This window comes from Lipotes vexillifer, unplaced genomic scaffold (assembly GCF_000442215.2).
Source record: "Lipotes vexillifer unplaced genomic scaffold, Lipotes_vexillifer_v1.1 scaffold383, whole genome shotgun sequence".
NCBI lineage: Eukaryota > Metazoa > Chordata > Mammalia > Artiodactyla > Lipotidae > Lipotes > Lipotes vexillifer.
The window spans coordinates 581,044-601,918 of record NW_006772850.1 but is presented as its reverse complement, the minus strand read 5'-3'; the positions used below and the strand labels follow the sequence as shown (position 1 = coordinate 601,918).

Genomic DNA, 20,875 nt, shown 5'->3' with positions numbered 1-20,875 from the left:
GCAGGAATGAGTATTCTTAAAAGTATGTTATGACACAAACTATCAAACATGACTCAATAAGAAATAGAAAATCTGAATAGGCCTATAAAAGTAAAGAAACTGAATTAGTAATTAAAACACAAAAGAAAAATAAAAACTACTCACAAAGAAAAGCTCATGCACAGATAGCTTCATTGGTGAGTTCAACAAAACACTTAAGGAAGGATTAATACCACTTTTTCACAAACTCTTCCAGAAAATAAAGGGGACAGAACAGTTACTAAGTGGTTCTATGAGGCCAGTGTCACTTTGATACTAATACCAGATGAGGACAGCATAAGAAAACAAAACTAGAGACCAATATCTCTTATGAACATAGATACAAAAATCCTTGTCAAAATATTAGCAAACTGAATCTAGTCACATATAAAAAGGATTATATACCGTGACCAAGTGGAATTTATCTGAGAAAGGCAAGGTTAGTTTAATATCTGAAAATCAATTAATGTGATACACTATATTAACAGAATAAAGGAAAGATAACCTACATGATCCTCTCAATAGCTCAGTATAACAAAGTCCAACACCCTTTTATTATAAAAACACTCAACAGACTATAATCAAAGGGATTTCCTTTATCCTGATAAAAGGCATCTTTGAAAAACACACAGGCAACATAATACTTAACAATGAAAAGACTGGATGCTTTCCTCCCAAGATCGTACGTGTGCCATGGCTACTTCTATGGAATGTTATACTGGAGGTTCTAGCCAGGGAAATTAGGCAGGAAAATGAAATAAAAGGCATTAGTGTGGAGAGGAAGAAGTATAACTATCTCTCTGTAGTTGATATGATCTTGTATGCAGAACATGATGTCACAACCTGAGATCCAGACCCAGAGTGGCTCACATTCTGGGCGACCTGCTCCACTGGGGTGGGCTGTCCAGTGTTCCAGTCCAGACATTTACATTCTTGTCTGGTTGAATGTAACTTTCATCCCAGAGAACAAGAACTACCCTAAGGCAAATTCACGGTTGGTCAAAAGCTCTTAAATATGACCATTTATCCTGCCTGTTCTATCAAAAGTGTGTTCAGGCTCATTAAGCATGGATACAGTGAACAGTATCTGGTTGTTTGTGTAATGCAATCAATTTTAATTAACATTCTGGTTGCAAAGCTTTTTTTTTTTTTTTTAAAACACACAGGCATAGACTTATATACTCACTGCAAAGCAAACTTGACTCTCCCCTGTCAGGAGGAAAGAAAAATTACACTTCTTAGTGATAATTTTTGACTTGGACACTTTAATACAGTGTATTGTTACAGTATATGGAAAAAGCTGATTTGAGACAAGGTCTTTGCTCCTTCTGGCTTTTTGCCAGTTAGTTTATCGCTTACAGTTGGTCCTGATGGAGATGCGGATGCACTTTTGCTGACAGGAAAAGTGCAGCAGAGAGATACATCCTTCCCCCAAAGTCTAAGAGTTATATTAATTATAAACCATTTCTATGGGTAAATAACAGTGTCTTTCTCTGGAATTCTGTTTAATGTGATGACTTTCGTATCTCTCCTCCCTCTGTGCCCTCAGCTTCCTCTCCCTGAGAATGATGCGGATTCTCTCATCAAAGCTCTGTTCACGTCTGTTACATGGTATTTAGCAAGGATAATAAGAACCAAAGGAAGAAAAAACTTTTCTTTAACTATACGTTAGCATGAAATAATAAAAATCCCCCCCCTTTAAGTGATAGGTGATGGAACCTCAAAATGAAAGGTTCTTTGTTAAAAGAAAGAATCAAAGAATGAAAAGGAGAAAAGGCATTTAAATATTCATCACCATTACAGATTATTGCAGCCTTTCTCTGATAATAGGACTTAGCAGCTTTGAGATGTTCCGCCCACTTGAAAGTCCTGTGAGGCTGGAAAGGGAAAAGGAGTTACATTTGGCAGAGTTAAGAGCTTCCACTTCATGCCAACAATAAGGGCTGAAGACCTGAATTTTCCGAAGGTCTGTGGTGTTCCCTTTCTACACTCACTCCTTAGGTGAGCTCATCACCTCCCAGGGATATAAATACTACCTACGCACTGATTCTTCCAAATTATGACTGCAGCCCTGACTCCTTCCATGAACTGCTGGCTCACATACACCCTGCCCTCCCCACCGTGAAGCCCCACCACCTGGACACTTAACATGCACACACATGCCTTTGATGCTCAGAGCTGAGCCTTTCATTCCATGCTCCTCTCTGACTTGTTCCTTCCCCTGGAGTCTCCCTCTCTGTAAATGGCTGCCCAATTTTTCCATTTGCTCAGGCCAAAAACAAAAAACAAAAAAAATCCACAGAACTTAGCTTTCTCTTATTCTTCATCTCCAATCTAATAGCAAGACTTTCCTCATCGCTCTTCATAACACATCTCAGAATTTGATCACTTTTTATACCTCCACTGCTACTCAAGTGCAAGCCATCATCTTCCTTGGTCTTCCTATTCCCACCCTCTCCCTCTTCCGGAACAGCAAGAACAATACCCCAAGCACAGCCACAGCATGTCCTCAGCTGAGAACCTTCCAGGGCTTCTCATCACACTCAGCATTGAATCCAAAGTTCTCCAGTAGCCTGTGAAGCTCACCATGACCTGCCCATCTCACTGCTCCTGTGATCCCATCTCCATACTCTCTCAGGGCTTACTCTGCTCCTGCCATCCTGCCTCCTTGCTGGTTCTTGAACACACCTGTGACTTCCATCATCTAGAATGTTCTTCTGCCAGATATCCATGTAATTCTCATTTCAATTCATTCAGACTTCTCTTCAATATCACTCAATCACTCAAGGGCTGCCTTCCCTGACAGCTCTCATCTGAATTACCACCTTCCCTCACTCTATAGTAGCCTACTCTTAATTTTTCTTAAAGCTTATTACAACTGAATTAATATGTATTTGTTTATTACATTAGTGTTGTGCCTCCTAATAGAATGTAAGCTGTATGAGAGAAAGGACTTTTGGGGGGTTACTTACTGCTGCTTTCCTAGCATCTCGAACTATGCTTGGTATATGGTAGCTTGATAAACAGCTGTAGAGTGATTCCACAAATGATGGACAGAATGTAAGTATGAATTTCTCTTATGGATTTCTATTTTTATTATAAATGCTCAGAATATTGCCCAGACACAAAGTAAAAGTATAATGGCCTGTTTCATTGAGTAAAAACACATTCAGCTCCCTTTTTATTGTTATTGTCCTTCAAATCTTACTGTATCAGTGACACATAGGTAACCACAACTAAAATCACCTTTCATTCCTGGAGAGATTACTGGTTTTCATGAAATCCATTTTTTCCTGATAACAGAATTTTCAGATGGGCACCTTGTTACACAGACTAAAGGCCACACATTCCAGCCTCCCTTGTAGCTAGGTTTGCACATGTGACTAAGATCTCAGTCTTGAGTTATAGACCAAAGTGTCATGAGGTAGTTTCTTGGAGGCGTCCGCAGAGACTCAGTTATAAATGCTTTTGCCTTCTGCTTCTGGGTCTGTTCCTCCATCTTGTTGCTCAGAATGTGGATGCTGCCATCTTAGAAATGAAGATGAGGACCAAACTCTAGGGAAAGCAGAGCTGTGTGATGGAGGGACCCAGGACTCCCAAGGAATCTGAGGGACCTCGGGCCTTTGATTATGGGGAAGGAATAAAACTTCTAACTTATATTCAAGCTGCTAACTCTGAGGCATTTCCTTACTTTCAGGTGACCTGAATCCAGAGTTGAATATTGTTGATCTCAGTAAAAGGTACCTGGTTCATTTATCTCGGACAGTGAGAATTATCTTGCTTCATTTTTTGCTTCCCTTCCCTTCCCTTCTCTTCCTTCTTTATTTTTTGCTTTGCCTAAAGATTCACATCCACTGCATCAAGGTATGCAGGGAGCAAATTACCTTCATGGTATCCAATATGGGGGCCAACCAATTGGGTTGCCCACCAAAGCAAAGTACCTTCACAAAAGTTGTTCTCCATCATTTCTGTTTAGAAAACCAAGCCTTCTTTCAATGGACATGAACGATTTTACCATTAAACTTTCTCCTATTTTTTTCCCCTTTTTGAAGATAACAAAATAAAAGCAACTCTTTTGAAATGATTATTAAATCATTAATGAGCATTGATTATTAACATGAGTAATAGAATGTGTATTAAAGAGTCTCAGTGGAAATAATAGAGACATTTTATATCATAATTTGCTATTAATTTTCCTTAAGGAAAATGTCATTATTCTTAATTTTGCTTGGGTAATGAAACATATGATATCTCACTGAACTTTATTAGAAAAAAAAATTCTTATTTTAATAATTGCCATGAATGGTTTAACATAATCTACTTAGTTTGGCAGACAATATGAGTGAAACTACTAAAAAAATGTAAAAATTCATGCTCTCTCATTTCTGGTCTTTGAAGGTAGCTCACATTTCTGATAAAGTTATAGTACAAAGCTGACAGAAGTGAGAGAACAACTCCAAAAAGAGGGGCCAACTTATAATTTAATTACATCTGTTCAAATCCTGAGACTAGAGCCTGATTTGAAAATTATGGGCCCAAAAGGGATGATGTAAGGCCCCCTTTCAAGGAAACATTTCCCCTTTCTGGTCCTTTCAAGGTCATAAGTTCCTCCTTAGTTATTCATTCACTCACTATTTATTCATTTACTCACTCATTTAATCATTTCTCTCCTTCCCCACCCCCCCCCAAAACATGAAGCAGTTTACCAAAAGAACAAACAAAATAAAACTGTAATTCAGCATATATAAAAACAACCTAGAGCATATTAGAAAAAGTGAGATGTGCCATTATCTCAATAAACATGCTTCATAAAATATAACAGAATTATTATTTTTATATGGATGCACTCAGAGCAAGGAAGAGAACACACGAGACACATAGATGGTATTCAAAGTAGAATGCCAAGAGGCAATGACACTAAATGGCCTGGAAGGGACCAGGGGCTGATACATGCCATGGAGTGAATGTGAGATTTAATGTCAGTACAAGGTTGGTGATGCTCACAGGACTTTCTCAATGGAAAACTAGAACTGAGTTCTTGAATAAAGTCAGAAGGCATAAAGGCCTGTCCTATCAGGAAACATAAAAACTATGCCCAACAGCTTGGTAATTTTCGGGGATGCCAAGTACCTATGTAGGGTCATAAGTGGAAAAGGAATAATCTTTGACAACTGAGATCCCCAATCCTGATCCACATTAAGGGGCTAATCAAACTCACATGACCTAAGTATTTTTAAAAAATACTGTGGCTTGAACTGGTGAACCCCAGAGGTCCTGGCAGAGATACAGTGAAAACTGTATCATAGTGATACCTTCAGAACTCAGAACACATGAGATCACCATGGACCTAAACCTTTGCTTTGATGAACTCACAGTTGAAATTACAGATAACACAAGGAGACACATGACCACAAAAGAGACAATAGTGAGAGTAAATAAAAGAATTCATGCACTTATGAACCATAAATAACAGAAGGAAACAAGTGATATTTTCATACAACATGTTTAAAATCTGAAAATAAATGGAAAAAAATAAAAAGCATAGGCAAAATAGAGAATTATAAGAAAAACTCAGATAAAAAGTAGACTTCTTAGATATGAAAAAGTCATCTTTGAAATTATAAACTCGTTGTGGATGAGGAATTCACCAGAATGCAGCACCAAGAATTAAAGAGGTGGAAACTTTGAGGAAAAATTACAGGACCTGGAGCACAGAATGAACAGCACAATGTACAATTAATAAGAGTTCTAGGAGGAAAGGGCAGAGAAAAAGAGAGAAGCAATATGTGAGGTGAAACAGGCAGTCAATTGCTAAGAACTAAGCAAAGACAATAATCCTCAGACTGAACAAAAATCACAACTAGTCACATAGGGAAATAAGAACAAGTGCATATCTAGAAACAATACAGTTAAAATCCTGGCCACCCCGCCCATCCCAAAAAAAGCTGAAAAGCATACAAATAGGAAAGACTGATTACTTACAAAGGAATGTAATGGGATTGACAGAAGACATTTCCTTAGCAACAACAGAAGCTGAAATTCAGTGTAATAATATCATCAAAATACTAAGGGAAAATAAGAATTTTACACCCAAACTATTATTCAAGGGCAAATTGAAATAAAGCAGCTGAAGATATTTTAATACAAACAAAAAAAGGAGCTATTGCGACTCACAGATACTAACTAAAAGAACTAATAAATAATACACACCAGCAAGAAGGAGAATAAACTCGTAGGAAGAAATAATTTTTACAAAGCACTGATGAACAAATAAAATGATAAAGAATGTGAGTAAGTCTAAATAAATATTGACTGTAATTACCATCTGGAACTAAAATCCTAAGAAATAATTACATAGAAGAGACATAATGATTAACTTTATAATTTATTAAGTTAAGAATATGTGTTAAAATTTCAATGGTAATCATTGAAGGAAAATATATAGGATCCTCCTTCTCTCTCCCCTGCTCTATATATATAGTAAAGGAAAAATAAGAATAAAGAAAACTTTATCAATCCTTTAGAGGTTAAGAAGGTGGGAGATTTGGGGCATGGGGAAAACCAAAGAAAAGCAAAGTAAATGAAATATAAAATAAGAGAGTAGAAGTAGGTCCACACGCATCAATAAAAGAATCAAAATACAAATGGAATAAAGTCACATTAATATACAAAAAGATATCAGATTGAATAAACAAAAAAACCCATAACAATAGATACTGTTTAGAGGAAGCATACCCAACCAATAATGTCCCCAAGAGCACAGAAACTTATATATAGTCAGTATGACACAGGCTCAACATTTGTGAAATCTGGATTGTGTGCAAATGCATATTTATTATATTACGCTCTGTATTTTTCTGTATCTTTGAAATATTTCAGAGTAAGAATTTTTAAAAAAAGAAAAATTAGGACATTAACGTGAAAGAAAAATGAAGGAAAAAGACTATACTATACTATACTATACTATACTATATTATACTGTGAGGCCGGTATAGAAAGTGCAGGTCTGAAGTCTCCAAGAAAGGAGTCTGCAGACCTTACTCTGAGCCTTCTAACTGCCAATACAGAGAGGGAAATGTGACCCGTACCTATTTCACAACACTCATGCTCAAAATCCAGCTTGTTGCTCAAGAGAAACACAATAATTGGTAATGATGCCTGAGGGAATGAACTTCGATGGGTTCTCATAAAACAACACAACAGAAAAGAGACAAAAAAATAAAAGCGAAGACAGAAAAGACACCAACTTGATTTTTTTAAAAGTGTAATTCCATGGAATGTTTTTCCTGGTCCCCAGAAGTCCTTTTGTCTTCTTTGGCATCATCTTTTATAACGCTCTGGTCACTTTCTCCCCTCCCAAACAGTAGGTGATAAACCCTGCCTTAATTGTGATGTAGAAAATTTGAAAATACTCATCCAATAGGAAGATGTAGAAAAATGAATGAATGTTTCTACTTTAGAGTATAAATAAGAGCTCATTCCCCTTGGTAACACTTGTTTCAACTACATCACTTTTTACATGCCCTTTGGCTTTACTATTCAATAAGCCCTGTCTGTGCAGGAACAGCTATTTCTCTCCTGCACCATGTGGCAGAGGCCTGGAACTTAGAAGAAGCTTAATTGTTAACATTTTTTTTTCATTGGAAAACTGACAGGTTGACCTTGGCAAATTTCACTGAAGACTGTGTAAGTCTAGAGGAAGAACTCATTTGGCAAATGTATTTCAATGCTCATTTATGGGGGGAAAGGGGAGGAAGGGGGTGGCCGGTGGGGACCTCTTCTAAAAGGGGGCACATAGCTTTGGGATTGTACATGTACGAATAATACGATCACTTGTTATTAATCTTTAAATGCCTTGGTATTGGCTAGTTGTCCAGAAGAACATCCTTTGGGGTATGAAGGGAAAGGCAGACCATTTCTTTCTAGTTTGCTCAGCATCTTCATGAGACAAACTGTAACCCAGCCTCAGCAATTCAGGTTGCCCACAAATGCTGGCTGCACCGCTGAAGTTAAATGCAATAATACAACTAACTCCAACTAGATTGAAACTGGTCCCTGTGGCCTTTACAAAAGAGGTAATGATGAGTGGAAAGAAAATTTTTCTTAAATTTCTTTCTTATCCCCAATTATTGAAAGAAGGACAAGCATTTTCTTTTAGATTGTAGGATGAGAAAAAATCAGTTTCTTTAAAGAAAGTCAGTTGACTTACATTCCACTCCTTAATAAGGTATAAGAGAATGTCTACCTAGGAATCATGGAGTGATTGGGTTTTCACCAGTAGGAGGAAAAATGTGAAATCTGGTTACCCAGTTCTCTGTAGCCAGGTCTCTCCTGGGAGGGGCAAGCTAGACAGTGACTCATAACACTCAGAGATGGCGGAGAGGGTGGACTTCAGGGAGAACATGAAATCAGAATGGAGGGGTGGGCAAAGTAAGCCCAGAGCAGGTTTTGTCCTTTCAATACATAATAGTGTTGTTTATTAGAAACAATATCTGGTGATTTTGCTCTTTCTGGGTAAACTTACTGGGTTACATTTCTTAGACATGAGCATCAGAATAATATGGAAATCAAAGTAAAATGGTTAAATTTATTTTTTAAAAAATCCCTAGAAGGTCCCCAACATGTCCACTTTGAAAATTCAAAATTACTAAAATTGAGTAAGACACGGGGGCCACTTAGCTTCACAGAGCCTGAAATCACCTCCCCTGCCCGCTGTCCTCTCCCCACCCTGCCTGCCGCCCGCCCATGTTACATAAGCGCTCCGTTGGAAGTTGTGCATCCTCTCGTAACCCTTAGTATAACTGAGTCCAGCAGAAATACATACCCAGTGAGAATTACAACGTAGAACCGTATATACTTACTTGGGTAAGACCAGGATCTGCACGATGAAGATACAGAAGAATATGAGGCAGGCGCAGGTCACGTAATACTTGAAGGCTGGCAGCGCAGTGGCTCGGTACTAAGGGGAGAAAAGAAACCAGGAATGACAAGTAGTCTGAGAGAAGGGCTGAAACAGTCATCCAGCAGGTACATCTAACTGTACCTGGTTCATACATCACACTCGTCACCTGCAGACTGCAGAAAAGAACAACCTAAGGACAATGGCTGTTCACCTCTGGCAATGAGAGCTTCCTCTCTCCAAACGAGCTGTGAAAGGGTGACTTCAAAGACCATGACTTTTGTGAGTCGACCTGTTCAGAAACCCATGTAGAGACAATCGAATCCCTCCAGCAAGGAGACAGAGCCCCTGGCCAGAAAGGCGAGTGAGTGAACTGAATGGACCAATGAAGTGTGCAGGTGTCCTGCTTCCCTTGTGGGTCTAAGGTCCGAGATTGCTTGTGGAAAGCAACTGACTTTTCACATAGCCATATTTTGCTTTTGAAGAGTACTGAGGAAATGCAATATTCTCATTTTATTTATTTGTTTTAGCTTTTTATTTTATTATTGAGAGGTGGTGAGTGAAATTATAAGACAAAAGACCAGCAGGCTCTGTCCTCTACAAACATCTGTTTGCCTGTCTGGGCCTGGCTGTTGGACTCTTTCTACTTACCCAGCATAATCAGCAGTTTCATATGGCTTTCCGTAACATCCAGGATCATAAACTGACCAGTGTAGCTGCCCGCCTGGGGCTGCCCTTCTTGGCTTATGCAGGAAAAGCCAGCCAACGCTGCACTCATGATGATAACAGTCTGCCACATGTCCCCTTGACTTTGGTGATGGTGTGCCGGGCACTCTCAAGGCTTTCTGCGGACTAACTCATTTAATCCTCACAACAACTGCGTGAGGCAGGAACTTGCTGTCTCTAGTTTTGTATGAAAAAACTTTGGACCAGAACAACTGATTAACATTCTTAGAAACACACAGCACATGGTGCAACCAGAATCTTCACTCCGCTGGACTGGCTCCCGAGCCCAGGCTTCCAAACACGAGGCACTATTGCCTCTCAAACAAGGGCTCTATGATAAAATTAAAGGAAATAAAGTTTTTGTGGCAATGCTATTGAAGCCTCCTGACAATGCTGGCAGGGTGCATTAGTGTATCTGCACAAACTGTGTCCCAAGTTATGGGAAGTTAGGTGTGTATTTCTCGGGTTTAGCCTCTGGGATTTTGGTGCAGATGATGGAGCTCTGGGTGGTCTGGCTTCTCTTCCTCTATGTTTTGCTGCCTTTTACCCCTCCTGCTGGCCTGAAGAGCAGGTGGGGAATAGGAGGACAAAAAGTGAGCTTAAATCTCAATGCTGTCTAAAGTCTGCCTCAAAGTCAGCCTCTGCAAATATGTACACATGGGGAATGTCAGCAAAAGCTGCATGTTTTAATAATGATCATTTTCTGTTTACTAGAATATTTCTTTGGTGACTTTTGTGACTTCATAGCCAGGATAATTTACAATGCTGATGAAGAAGCTCTGCTAGAATAATTGCTGAAATGTGATTATATTTTATGCACTCAGTTATGTCCTTATTTTCTGTGCTTTGTGCAGAGACATGACTTGCAATTTCCTTGTGGTATTAATCAAGGAAAAGGACTTCTATCAGGAAGGAAATAATTTAACATTTAAACAGTAAGTATTCATTAGTGTCTAAGTTGTTCAATAATAATAATAATAATAATAATAATAAATTGTATCAAACATCAATTTGGTAAACTCTCTGAAATCAAAGTCCCTGACTTAGAAGCAGAAAATTGATCTTCTTGATCACTAACTAGTACAAAAGAAAGCTTTGGTGTAATTGTAAAATCCAACCTTGATGAGTTTTGGAAAGAATTTTGATATTTTCTATGTCCATTCAATATCCATAAAACAATGAACTGAATTTTCTCAACAGAGTTTTAATACCTGTGCTGTGACTGTTGCCATTAACATAGTAGCTTCTGTTCAAACTAAGACTATAATTATACGGTTAGATGGTGCAAATTACCTCTAACCTGCTCTTTTTCTAGATCAACACACAAAAAAGGCAACTGAATAAGGCCAACCAAGAACAGTTGTCCTTTCTGGAATAATTACTTAATTCATTTTAGCAAATCCTGGTTAAGCTTGACATGTAAAAATTAAATGTCTGGTTATTTATTTGTGCCCGAAATAGCTCTACTTTAAAATGTGAAAGTATTTAGATGCAACAAAACTTAAAAGTTTCTAATTCTCCCAAACAGGGGTTGAATGTAAATCTCATATTTTTATCAAAAAGTTAAAATAATTTGTTTAAAGACACTGTAAATTTGTCAGAAAGAATTTTGCTTTCTTTTAAAAACTTTTCTAAGAAAATTTCTCACTGAGAAAGCAAGATATTAATTTCTTCCTTTTTCCTTAGCTCCACATCACACAGACATCATTTACTAACAGGAGTGTTAAAAGAGGTGACTAGCCAAAGACAGAAACCTAGTAACCAGAAACGCGGTAAAACAATATATGCCTGGAAGAACTATAGGAAAAGCTAGAAAGAAATCGGATATGGTTAGAGGCAGTTTAAGTTGCACGTAAAATGCTATGAATACAATTTCATGATGGAATTTTCAAAAAACTAATATTTTGGAAAAATGATTGATTTTGAAGAAAAAAATAGCTTACTTCTTTTTCTAGTATTTTATTGTAGAAAAGCAATGAGATTCTCTGAATGTCTTCAGACTTGAGCCATTGCCTGGAAATAAAAACGACAGACACATTATAAAAACAAACCTCCAACCAAATATCTGGAACTGTTTTTTCAAAATGACTTGCATTTTTCTTTCTTCATAATGCCAAATATGGAATCTAGGTTTGTTAACAGGATATGCAAATATAATATGCTTATTCACACATTGCTCTCCTTGAAAATTCTATATTACAAACCAAATTGAAACTCAAGTTATCCAACTTAAATAATTAGGGAGATAAGTCATCAAAAGAACTCAAGTATTTCAATAAATTTATTCCCTGATGTCTTACTGAAACCACATGTTACTTTCATCTCCTAAAGGATCTGGTTCAGAGAGAAGCACCATTTTTCTTAGCTTATAGCAAGCAACACATCACAGAGCATCAGAAATATTTAGAGTGGCTTCCAGATGCAGGCAAGAAGGTTTTACTCCTTTCACACTTACTAAAAATACTTTCATTGTCATGTTTTTCATTTCTATAAAGTAAAAAAAAAAGTCATGCTTGAATACAGATTTCAAAAAATGGGTATAAATACTAATATAAGAAGCAATCAGGTGAGTCCACTAACATAGTACATTGATGCCAACATAAACACACACATACATAATACATATATATCTCTCAGATGTTGAAAAATAAAAGGCATATGGAAGTAACATTCTTACACATTGATTGACTTTCAGAAATCTGTTTGGGGAAAGCAGTTGAGATAGAGAAAGACCTTAAAGACAAAACCCTTCTTCACTAGAACATTGTGTATAATCGCAGGTTAAACGGCCACCCTGGGTATATGACCCAGCAAGCTGGGCATATGATGCCCGGTACAGTCACACATTTTGCAGTAAAATAAACACAACATTTATGAAATAAAGCTAAGGAAACAGAGAGATATCACATTCTTATAGCCATGAGTACAGAAATATAAGAAAAAATTGAAATCTATGTATCAAGAAAAATACCTAGAAATAAATATGAACAAAATAAATTACCATCTAGGCTATGTCACTACACTGAGAAATTTTTATTTCTACTTTCTGATTTTTTAAAAATAAAGACTTTTATAATTAAAATATATAATTACCTGAATTGCATATGTATATGCATGTAGTATTTATGCATGAATACCTGCATATTTATGTATATATTTCTAAGTGTATGTAACTATATATCTACATCTACATTTATATTTATACTTATATATCTATATATAGGCAGAGGGAATATATATATATATATACACATATATATATACTTCTAGAGATAAAATGTTATACCTGTGAAAACAACGATCAATTCCCAAGAACTGCTAAATATAGCACTTTTCCAACCCATTGGTTATATCTCTATGGATTTTGACTACCTGCAACGTATTTGGGAGATAAAGACAAATAGGGAAGGCCTTTGACGATCCAGGAATAAAGACCAAGTGAACTGTCACACATTATCCCATAATCAACAGGGGCAGTCACCTCCTGATTTCAGACTCAGGTCAAAATGTACACTGAGGTTTCACATTAGGGTTGACCCAGTTAACCCAGGAGACCACCTCACTTGAGGAGGAACATCTCCAGTGCTACCTGGACAGCCATGTGCCTGGAACATCTGGACAGTTCTGAAGACGCTCACAGCACACGCACCACGATGAACCTGAGTTTCCCAGCAGACTAAACCACAGACAGTGCAATTTCAACTGTGGCCCAGAAGTCAGTCATGTATTCTAGAATGATTGCCATTAAAAGTGAGAACTTTACAAATACTTTTGGATTCAAGGTTATAAGCTTTAGGTATCAGGAAAATAATTTTTTTTTGATATTATGACTGCCCCAGATGCAGAGATAGGTTATTGTTCTGTTTTATGGCACTAGTTGGAGGAATCCAAGGTTAGTTAATATTAGAAGAAGCAGAAAATAAAATTTAAGATAAATTTTAACTATACTCATTTTTTAGAACTGTGTATTCATTATGGATATCCTATGAATAATGTATGCCAGTAACTTATTAAAAAGTTTTTTTTCTTTATTACGGATGAAATTTCTATTTAAAAAATGCTCCTGGATAATATAAGCTTGGAAATAAAATACGAGCAAAATTTATAAAGTGGAGATAAAACCGGCTCCTCATTGGTTAGTGGGGCCCCCATCTTTCTAGGTTTTAGTTACCTGTCTGTCCTGCAGGTGGACAGGAAGCCCTCAGACAAAGTCTGCCTTTCTTTGTGTCCCCAACACCTAACACAGGTTCATAAGACTTGATCCCTGGATGGATGTTTGGGGAAATGACGGAATTCCAATTGTTGGTTCAAGGTATTTGCTCATAAGAATCTTGGCTGCAAGCAGAGTTGCTGTACAACTAATTAGCCATAAGGCCGTTTTGCCATAATAGATAAAATAACTGTTGATTCACAGTTTTGGATTCATTACACTAGAAAACGATAATATATCAATCTTTGCATATCCTTCAGTGAGCAGTCATCTCTCCCACCCACTGAAAGCAACAGTTTGCCAAGCTATGGCAAATATATAAAAGGCAGCTAGTAATTGACAACAGTCTTCGAGAGCATTAATCATTGGCTCTTTGGCTGATCTACACATCCCTACCAAACTTATCATGCAATAGTAGGAGCTGGAGGCAAAAGAAGAATCCAGGTCCTATCCTTCCCCAAAAGAAATGGTTGTATAATTCTTGATGAGTATACATTTCTTTTTAAAAAGTTTAAATTTATTTTATTTTTCTTAACATCTTTATTGGAGTATAATTGCTTTACAATGGTATGTTAGTTTCTGCTTTATAACAAAGTAAATCAGTTATACATATACATATATCCCCATATCTCCTCCCTCTTGCGTCTCCCTCCCACCCTCCCTATCCCACCCCTCTAGGTGGTCACAAAGCACTGAGCTGATCTCCCTGTGCTATGCAGCTGCTTTCCACTAGCTATCTATTTTACATTTGGTAGTGTATATATGTCCATGCCACTCTCTCACTTCGTCCCAGCTTACCCTTTCCCCTCCCCAGGTCCTCAAGTCCATTCTCTATGTCTGCATCTTTATTCCTGTCCTACCCCTAGGTTCTTCAGAACCTTTTTTTTTTTTTAGATTCCATATATATGTGTTAGCATACGGTATTTGTTTTTCTCGTTCTGACTTACTTCACTGTATGACAGACTCTAGGTCTATCCACCTCACTACAAATAACTCAATTTCATTTCTTTTTATGGCTGAGTAATATTCCATTGCATATATGTGCCACATCTTCTTTATCCATTCATCTGTCAAGGAACATGGTGAATTTTTTTGCCATTTGACAGTGAAGATCATGAAATAGACAGAATTGTGGTATTTGGCACAGAATTTGGCTTAGATGATTTGGTGAAATATAAGGACTGGGCATGTGATGGGACATTTCAGTACAGTCTGGATATGTATCACCAGTGATATACATTACACATATTGATAAGAAATAGCAGAGTCCCTCCTCTGTTCATTTTACTCCCAGGGGAATCTGCAGAGGCTTAGAGCAGATTTTTTTATATCGTAAAGAATGTATGTCTGACATTAGATACTGAACCCTTAGTGATCAACTTTGAGAAAGAAAGTACCATTGCTCTCTCTAAGATACACCCAAATACAACTATAACCATGTATCTACACACATTTTAACTGCGTCTAAGTATTTTTTGCATTTTTATTTTTGCAATCGAATCTTTCAAAATTTTGTTGCTAATGTTTCATGATGTCCATTTCAATGTTTCTCTTTTATTTTCTTTATTTTATCTTTTATGGCAAAACTGTCTTAGGCCAATTAGTCCTGAGGTGAATCCCCTTGCAGCAAAGATATTTATGGTGAGACTACCGGACCCACAGCTACCCTGTGCCTTCCTTTTCTCACAGCAGGTCAGGTTTGGCCAAGGGCTTCTTCCTTGAAGCCATAAGTGATGGGCCTAATTCTTCCTCTTTTGTCCTCAGAGTTAAGGAGAGCACATCCTCCCCACAGGCCTCACGTCTCTGTGGGTTCTCTGAGGTGGCCTCAGTTCCCATTACTGATTCACAGGAAACTCAGAGATTTATAAATGTCATATGGATATTTGGAGTCAGAAAGATTTGTGTGGGAAAATAAGGTCAAATATTTTGGGGAATTGGAACTACAGACAGAGAAGAGAATGGAGAATGTGTGCAATATTCCAGGTCTCCTGACACTGTTCCTGACCCAAGTGGTCTCTGGCACAAAGAAAGTCAACCCCACCCCTGTGCTACACAAAAAAATGATTATTAATTTATACTAAGTTGCTTTTGTGCTAGGCTGAGGCCAATAAAGGAAAATCTAAACAAGATCTTGACTTGAGCTGAGAGACAAAGTACTTCCACATCCTCATGCAGAATTATTCTGGAATATTATCACAAAGGGGATGCTAAAATACAGAGAAGACCACTTTCCTTTCGTTACGGACTGACTGTTCGTATCTCTCACTTCATACGCTGAAGGCTTAACCTGCAGTGTGCGTATCTGGAGATGGGGCCTCCAAGGAAGTAATTAGAGTTGAATGCAGTCCTAAGGGTGGGGACCTGACTCAAGAGAATGAGTGTACTTATGAGAAGTGACACCAGAGAGCTCGTTCTTTCTCTTTTTCTGCGTAGCCCAGAGGAAAGGCCATGGGAGAACACAGCAAGGGGACTGCCTTTTGCAAGTCAAGGAGAGAGTTCTCACCAGAAACCAACCATGCTGGCGCCCTGACTCGGACTTCTAGCCTTCAGAGGTGTGAGAAAATAAATTTTTGTTGCTTAAGCCACTCAGCCCATGGCATTTTGTATGGCAGTCCCAGCTGACTAACACACCACCAACTATGCAGCCTTGAATCCAAAGGTCCAAGTGGCCTCAGTTGCGCACTAAGGCCGTGGGTGACCTGTGGCATTTGGGAAAGGTGGTCCATGGACCTGCAGCTGAAATACATGATGCTGGATAGGTGGTCTCTCGGTATGGAAGCCTGATCCTTCCCTAGCCCTGGGGTCGGCCGGTCATCCACCCATACATGCACTCCACTCCACTCAGACATAATTAAACCTGGGTCCTGTGTCCTTCATTAACTCACCAGCTCCTTTCCTGCACCCCAGAGGCCCCTGTTTCTCCCCTTTTGAACTTTTCACATTACCTCTTTCCTACTGTTTTTCTTTTTTTTAAAACCAATCTGGAAGAACCTGACATGGCAATCTCATTCTGAATATTAACTGTACAGCACACCCCTCTACTGAGATGAATCTTACAGAAGTGCCCAGCTCCTCAAGAGAAAAATACTGCCGTGGAGGGGATGGTCTGGTCTGTCCACCAACAGGGCTTCCTCTTCCCCACTCTGCACCTCCAGAGAGGAGAAGCTTCTGGTAATCCTCTTCGGGGCAGACCTCTGGTACACACTTTCTTCCCTCTCACCTCGCTGCCAACTAAAAATTGTCACTTGCCACCTGCCTCTACAAGGATTTTGTCACTGGCCACTGCTGTTGCTGACCTTCAACACACCTTCAAAGGGGTTCAGGGTGGAGATCATGAATGAGGCAGCTGTGCTCTGGGAAAACTGGCAGAAAAGGCCTTCAGATAGTTCAGGTATTTTCAGGAGATTTTATGAGCCCAATTTCTTGCCTCTTCTCACATCTAGAAAAGCACTAAAATTATTAATGGGCACATCTGCTCCTCGAGAAGGAGCCACCTTCTGCCTAAACATGTGCTGGGTTGCATGTGCCCCCCTTCACCAAGATCACGTATATACTGACCTCCTCCCCACCTCTTTGGACAGTTCCTCAGAGCTACCTGAGAGGCTGCCTCCTGGCCTACAGTCCTCATTTTGCCCCCAGTAAAACTTAATTCACAACTCTCAGGTTGTGCATTGTTTTTCAGCTGACATCACCCACCCAGACTAAGTCAAAACCTCTGTTTTGAGCTCCATCCTCATGGGGGCCTGGCCATCTCTGGTTTGGCTCTGCAGCATTCACTTTAGGGTCTTCCTGTCTTAAGGAATCCTCTGCACATCAGCAGGATGGAGGTGATCACACAGTCATTGATTAGAACCATTCAAAGTGCTCACGCCCCACCCCCTCAGGTGGACTCCAAGTTGCTTCTCAGGGCATCCAACTTCCCACTCAAGCCTCTTTACCCTGAGAGACTCCTGCAGGGGCGTCCTGTGTCCTGATTGTGCTAAAGACTGGGTAGCACACCTCTGACCCTGGCGCGTCCTGTTATCACACCATGAAGGTTTCCCTCTCTCCCTCTTAGTTTCCTTCAAGGTTTGGCCCAGGTTTCACCTCCTCCGGAAAACTTGAGACTTTTCATCTGTGCTGTCCTGCTCCTCTTTACCTGTCACAACTGTAGGGCATCTGTGCAGCGATCTTTCTTCCCCTCACTCAGGGCTTTGAGGGGTAACACTAGGCCTGGGGTCTTGGTATGCATGTCTGATGCTGAGCAGATGGCGACATTGCTCACCCTTTAACAAATGCTTGCTAAATGAGTAAATGAATGAATACATGAAAATCTGCATATAAATCACTGTTTTATGTCAATAGCAGAAAATGACTGAATAGTACATCAAGCCTGGAGTCCCTACTGAATCCTCAAGGGGAAAATCAAATAAGATCAGAACATCTTATCGAAGAACAAGAGAGGTTAATGAGTAGGGCATAACAGAATGGGAGTGAAGCTAATTAAAAAAATAGGTGCATAATAGCTTCCATTAAAAAAATTCCCCTTTTGATTTTTGAGTACAGCATGACATTTTCCTCCACTTGATTTCTGAAATGTGTTGGGAAAATTACAGCATAAGCAGTTACACCACCGTTAACCACGACTTTAGCATAAAACTACGTTAAAACACAAAGGTGGTAACCAAACATGCATTTGAGTACAAAATGATACCATACTGACAGACAATTCACAAACAACCTTGACAAAAGTAAAGCAAAGCCAATGATTGTACTTTCTAATGATTCCTTTAGTAGGAACGTTCTAAAAAGTGGGCATAAAAGTAGTTTAACAAGGTAGGCGTCCTGCATGAAGACATGCTGAGGCTGATTTTATACATTCGTTTTTTATTATTACTATTATCATTGTAATTGGCTAAACTTTGTCAAGGAACAAAATTTCTTCTCTCTTCTGCTGTATTTTATTCCCGTGGGTTACAGAGTAGTAACTGCTATTTCCTCTGGTCGAGTGAATCTACATTGTGTGAAATCAGACTTCCCTGGGTTTTAGCTGCCAGTACATTACAGGTAATCATTGTTTCTCAGTTGTGAGGTGTTGAGGTTTCAATCAGGGCAGAGTTGAGACTGTTTTTTACTTCAATCCTGGTATCAGGCAAAGCAGAGCACCTATCTCGGCACTGCTGGTGTGCCCTGAGTGCTCTATGGAAGGTGGAAGGGTTTATCTATTTGGGGTATACAGCAGGGATTAGGCAGGTGTGCATTCAATGTGCTGGCATATCTGAATTGCAGCTCTAGCCAGCCCTAGAGACTTAATTGTATATGTATGGAACTCCACACATACACACACCACCTACATACATACATACACTCATGCGATTCCTCCGTAAGTACTGTAAATATTCTGAAATGCACACTTGCAAGGCACAGTCGAGAAGAGGTATGCATTTGGCAAAGCTGTGTAACTTATTTTTGGAGGCACAGTCCAAGGTGAAAATCATTTACACTTTCCATGAGTCAAATTTCATGATAAAAATTAAATAGGTTTCCATAAAGATGAAAACGTTCACATAAAACCTTTTTTTTTTTTTTGCAGTATGCGGGCCTCTCACTGTTGTGGCCTCTCCCGTTGCGGAGCACAGGCTCTGGACGCGCAGGCTCAGCGGCCATGGCTCACGCGCCCAGCCGCTCCGTGGCATGCGGGATCCTCCCGCACCGGGGCACGAACCTGTGTCCCCTGCATCGGCAGGCGGACTCTCAATCACTGCGCCACCAGAGAAGCCCCACATAAAACCTTTGCATTTGGATCTACTAAGGTTTTCACAGCAGTTTAATTCAATAAACATTTATGGAGCATCTAATGAGTACCAGGAACCACACTGAGTTGTTTACCTCCTGCCCTTCATGACGTCAGCCATGGCACACACACCTAAGGAGAATTCCAAGGCCGGTGAATGTAATCATTCTGTGCAAGCCATGAAAGCCACCACCTTCTTTAAATCTTGTCTCCTGCCTTTTTGGACCATTTAAAACTACAATAGCAATTCTTGGCTTTATAGACTGAGTGATATTTTGGCCTCCAAAGAATTGGTCTTCCTCCTGCTACCTCCATGAATTCAGATTCTAATGCTCAAGACCCTCTTCCAGGATTTAGAACACAGGTACCTCCACATTTTCTGATTTTTCGGGGTGGGGGGATGAATGCATTTTGAATAGTGTCACACATTACAACTTAATGATTTTCCCATGTGGAACCTACCGATCTTTAAAAAATATGCTACTAAACACACTATGCTCTAATTTTCTCTCTATAATTATGTATCATCTTGTTTATCAGTAATTTACTTGGGGAGGATTAGGCAGAGTTAAAAAATTTTTTAAAGATGAAATACTACTAACAAAAGCTATTATTACGGACGCTTGTGGTGAAATGAATGAACTGTCTCAGAAAACTTGGCTTTGTCATGATAAGTATGACAGAGTTTGGGGGTAAATTCTTTTGGAAAATATGTCATTATTTTCAAATAACAGGATTGAAATAAGAGAGGAATGATAATTTAAAAGTACTCACTTTTGTGCATTGATTCCATCAATTGCTTGAATCATCCTTTCATTTAATTCCTCTTCAAATCTTTTCTTTTGTGACTTGGTTCTATATGAAGGAGGAAATATTTTGGGTAAGAATATTATTACTAAACTAAACAGTAAGCCTGTGTGTCTATGATGCCAAAATCTCTGTCTGATTCTGTTAACTGAATTTTTTTTAAAAAAGGAAACAGTCTATGTGCAGCCTTTTCTCTATTAACATATAGCCACTCTGTGGATTGAATGAATTGGCTAGAGTTTTTGGTGCAGTAAAATGTTGCCTTACTACTCAGAGTGAAGTTAAAAAGCAACATTGAAAGATATGTCCTTGGTGTCTGAGATAAAAGAACTTTCTGTCTAAAGAGATGCGCTAGCCCTTGAATTGTTGCCTTTATAAACTTTATTTTATGACAGAACATACTGGCTTTGGAAATTCCCTTGTAAAAATTTGTGTGGTTGAC

General features: G+C 38.9%; 1 protein-coding gene across 2 annotated transcripts in view; it reads right to left on the bottom strand.

Moving 5' to 3' along the window:
• Window positions 1–20,875, bottom strand: part of ADCY2 (adenylate cyclase 2) — a 435,394-nt gene that overhangs the window by 95,946 nt on the left and 318,573 nt on the right. For both annotated transcript variants that reach the window (XM_007447921.1, XM_007447922.1), the window contains exons 12-14: window positions 20,401–20,481; window positions 11,587–11,656; window positions 8,880–8,977 (exon numbers count right to left, since the gene is read on the bottom strand). In XM_007447921.1, coding sequence (XP_007447983.1) covers window positions 8,880–8,977; window positions 11,587–11,656; window positions 20,401–20,481 — 249 coding nt within the window. The remainder of the gene's footprint in view (window positions 1–8,879; window positions 8,978–11,586; window positions 11,657–20,400; window positions 20,482–20,875) is intronic.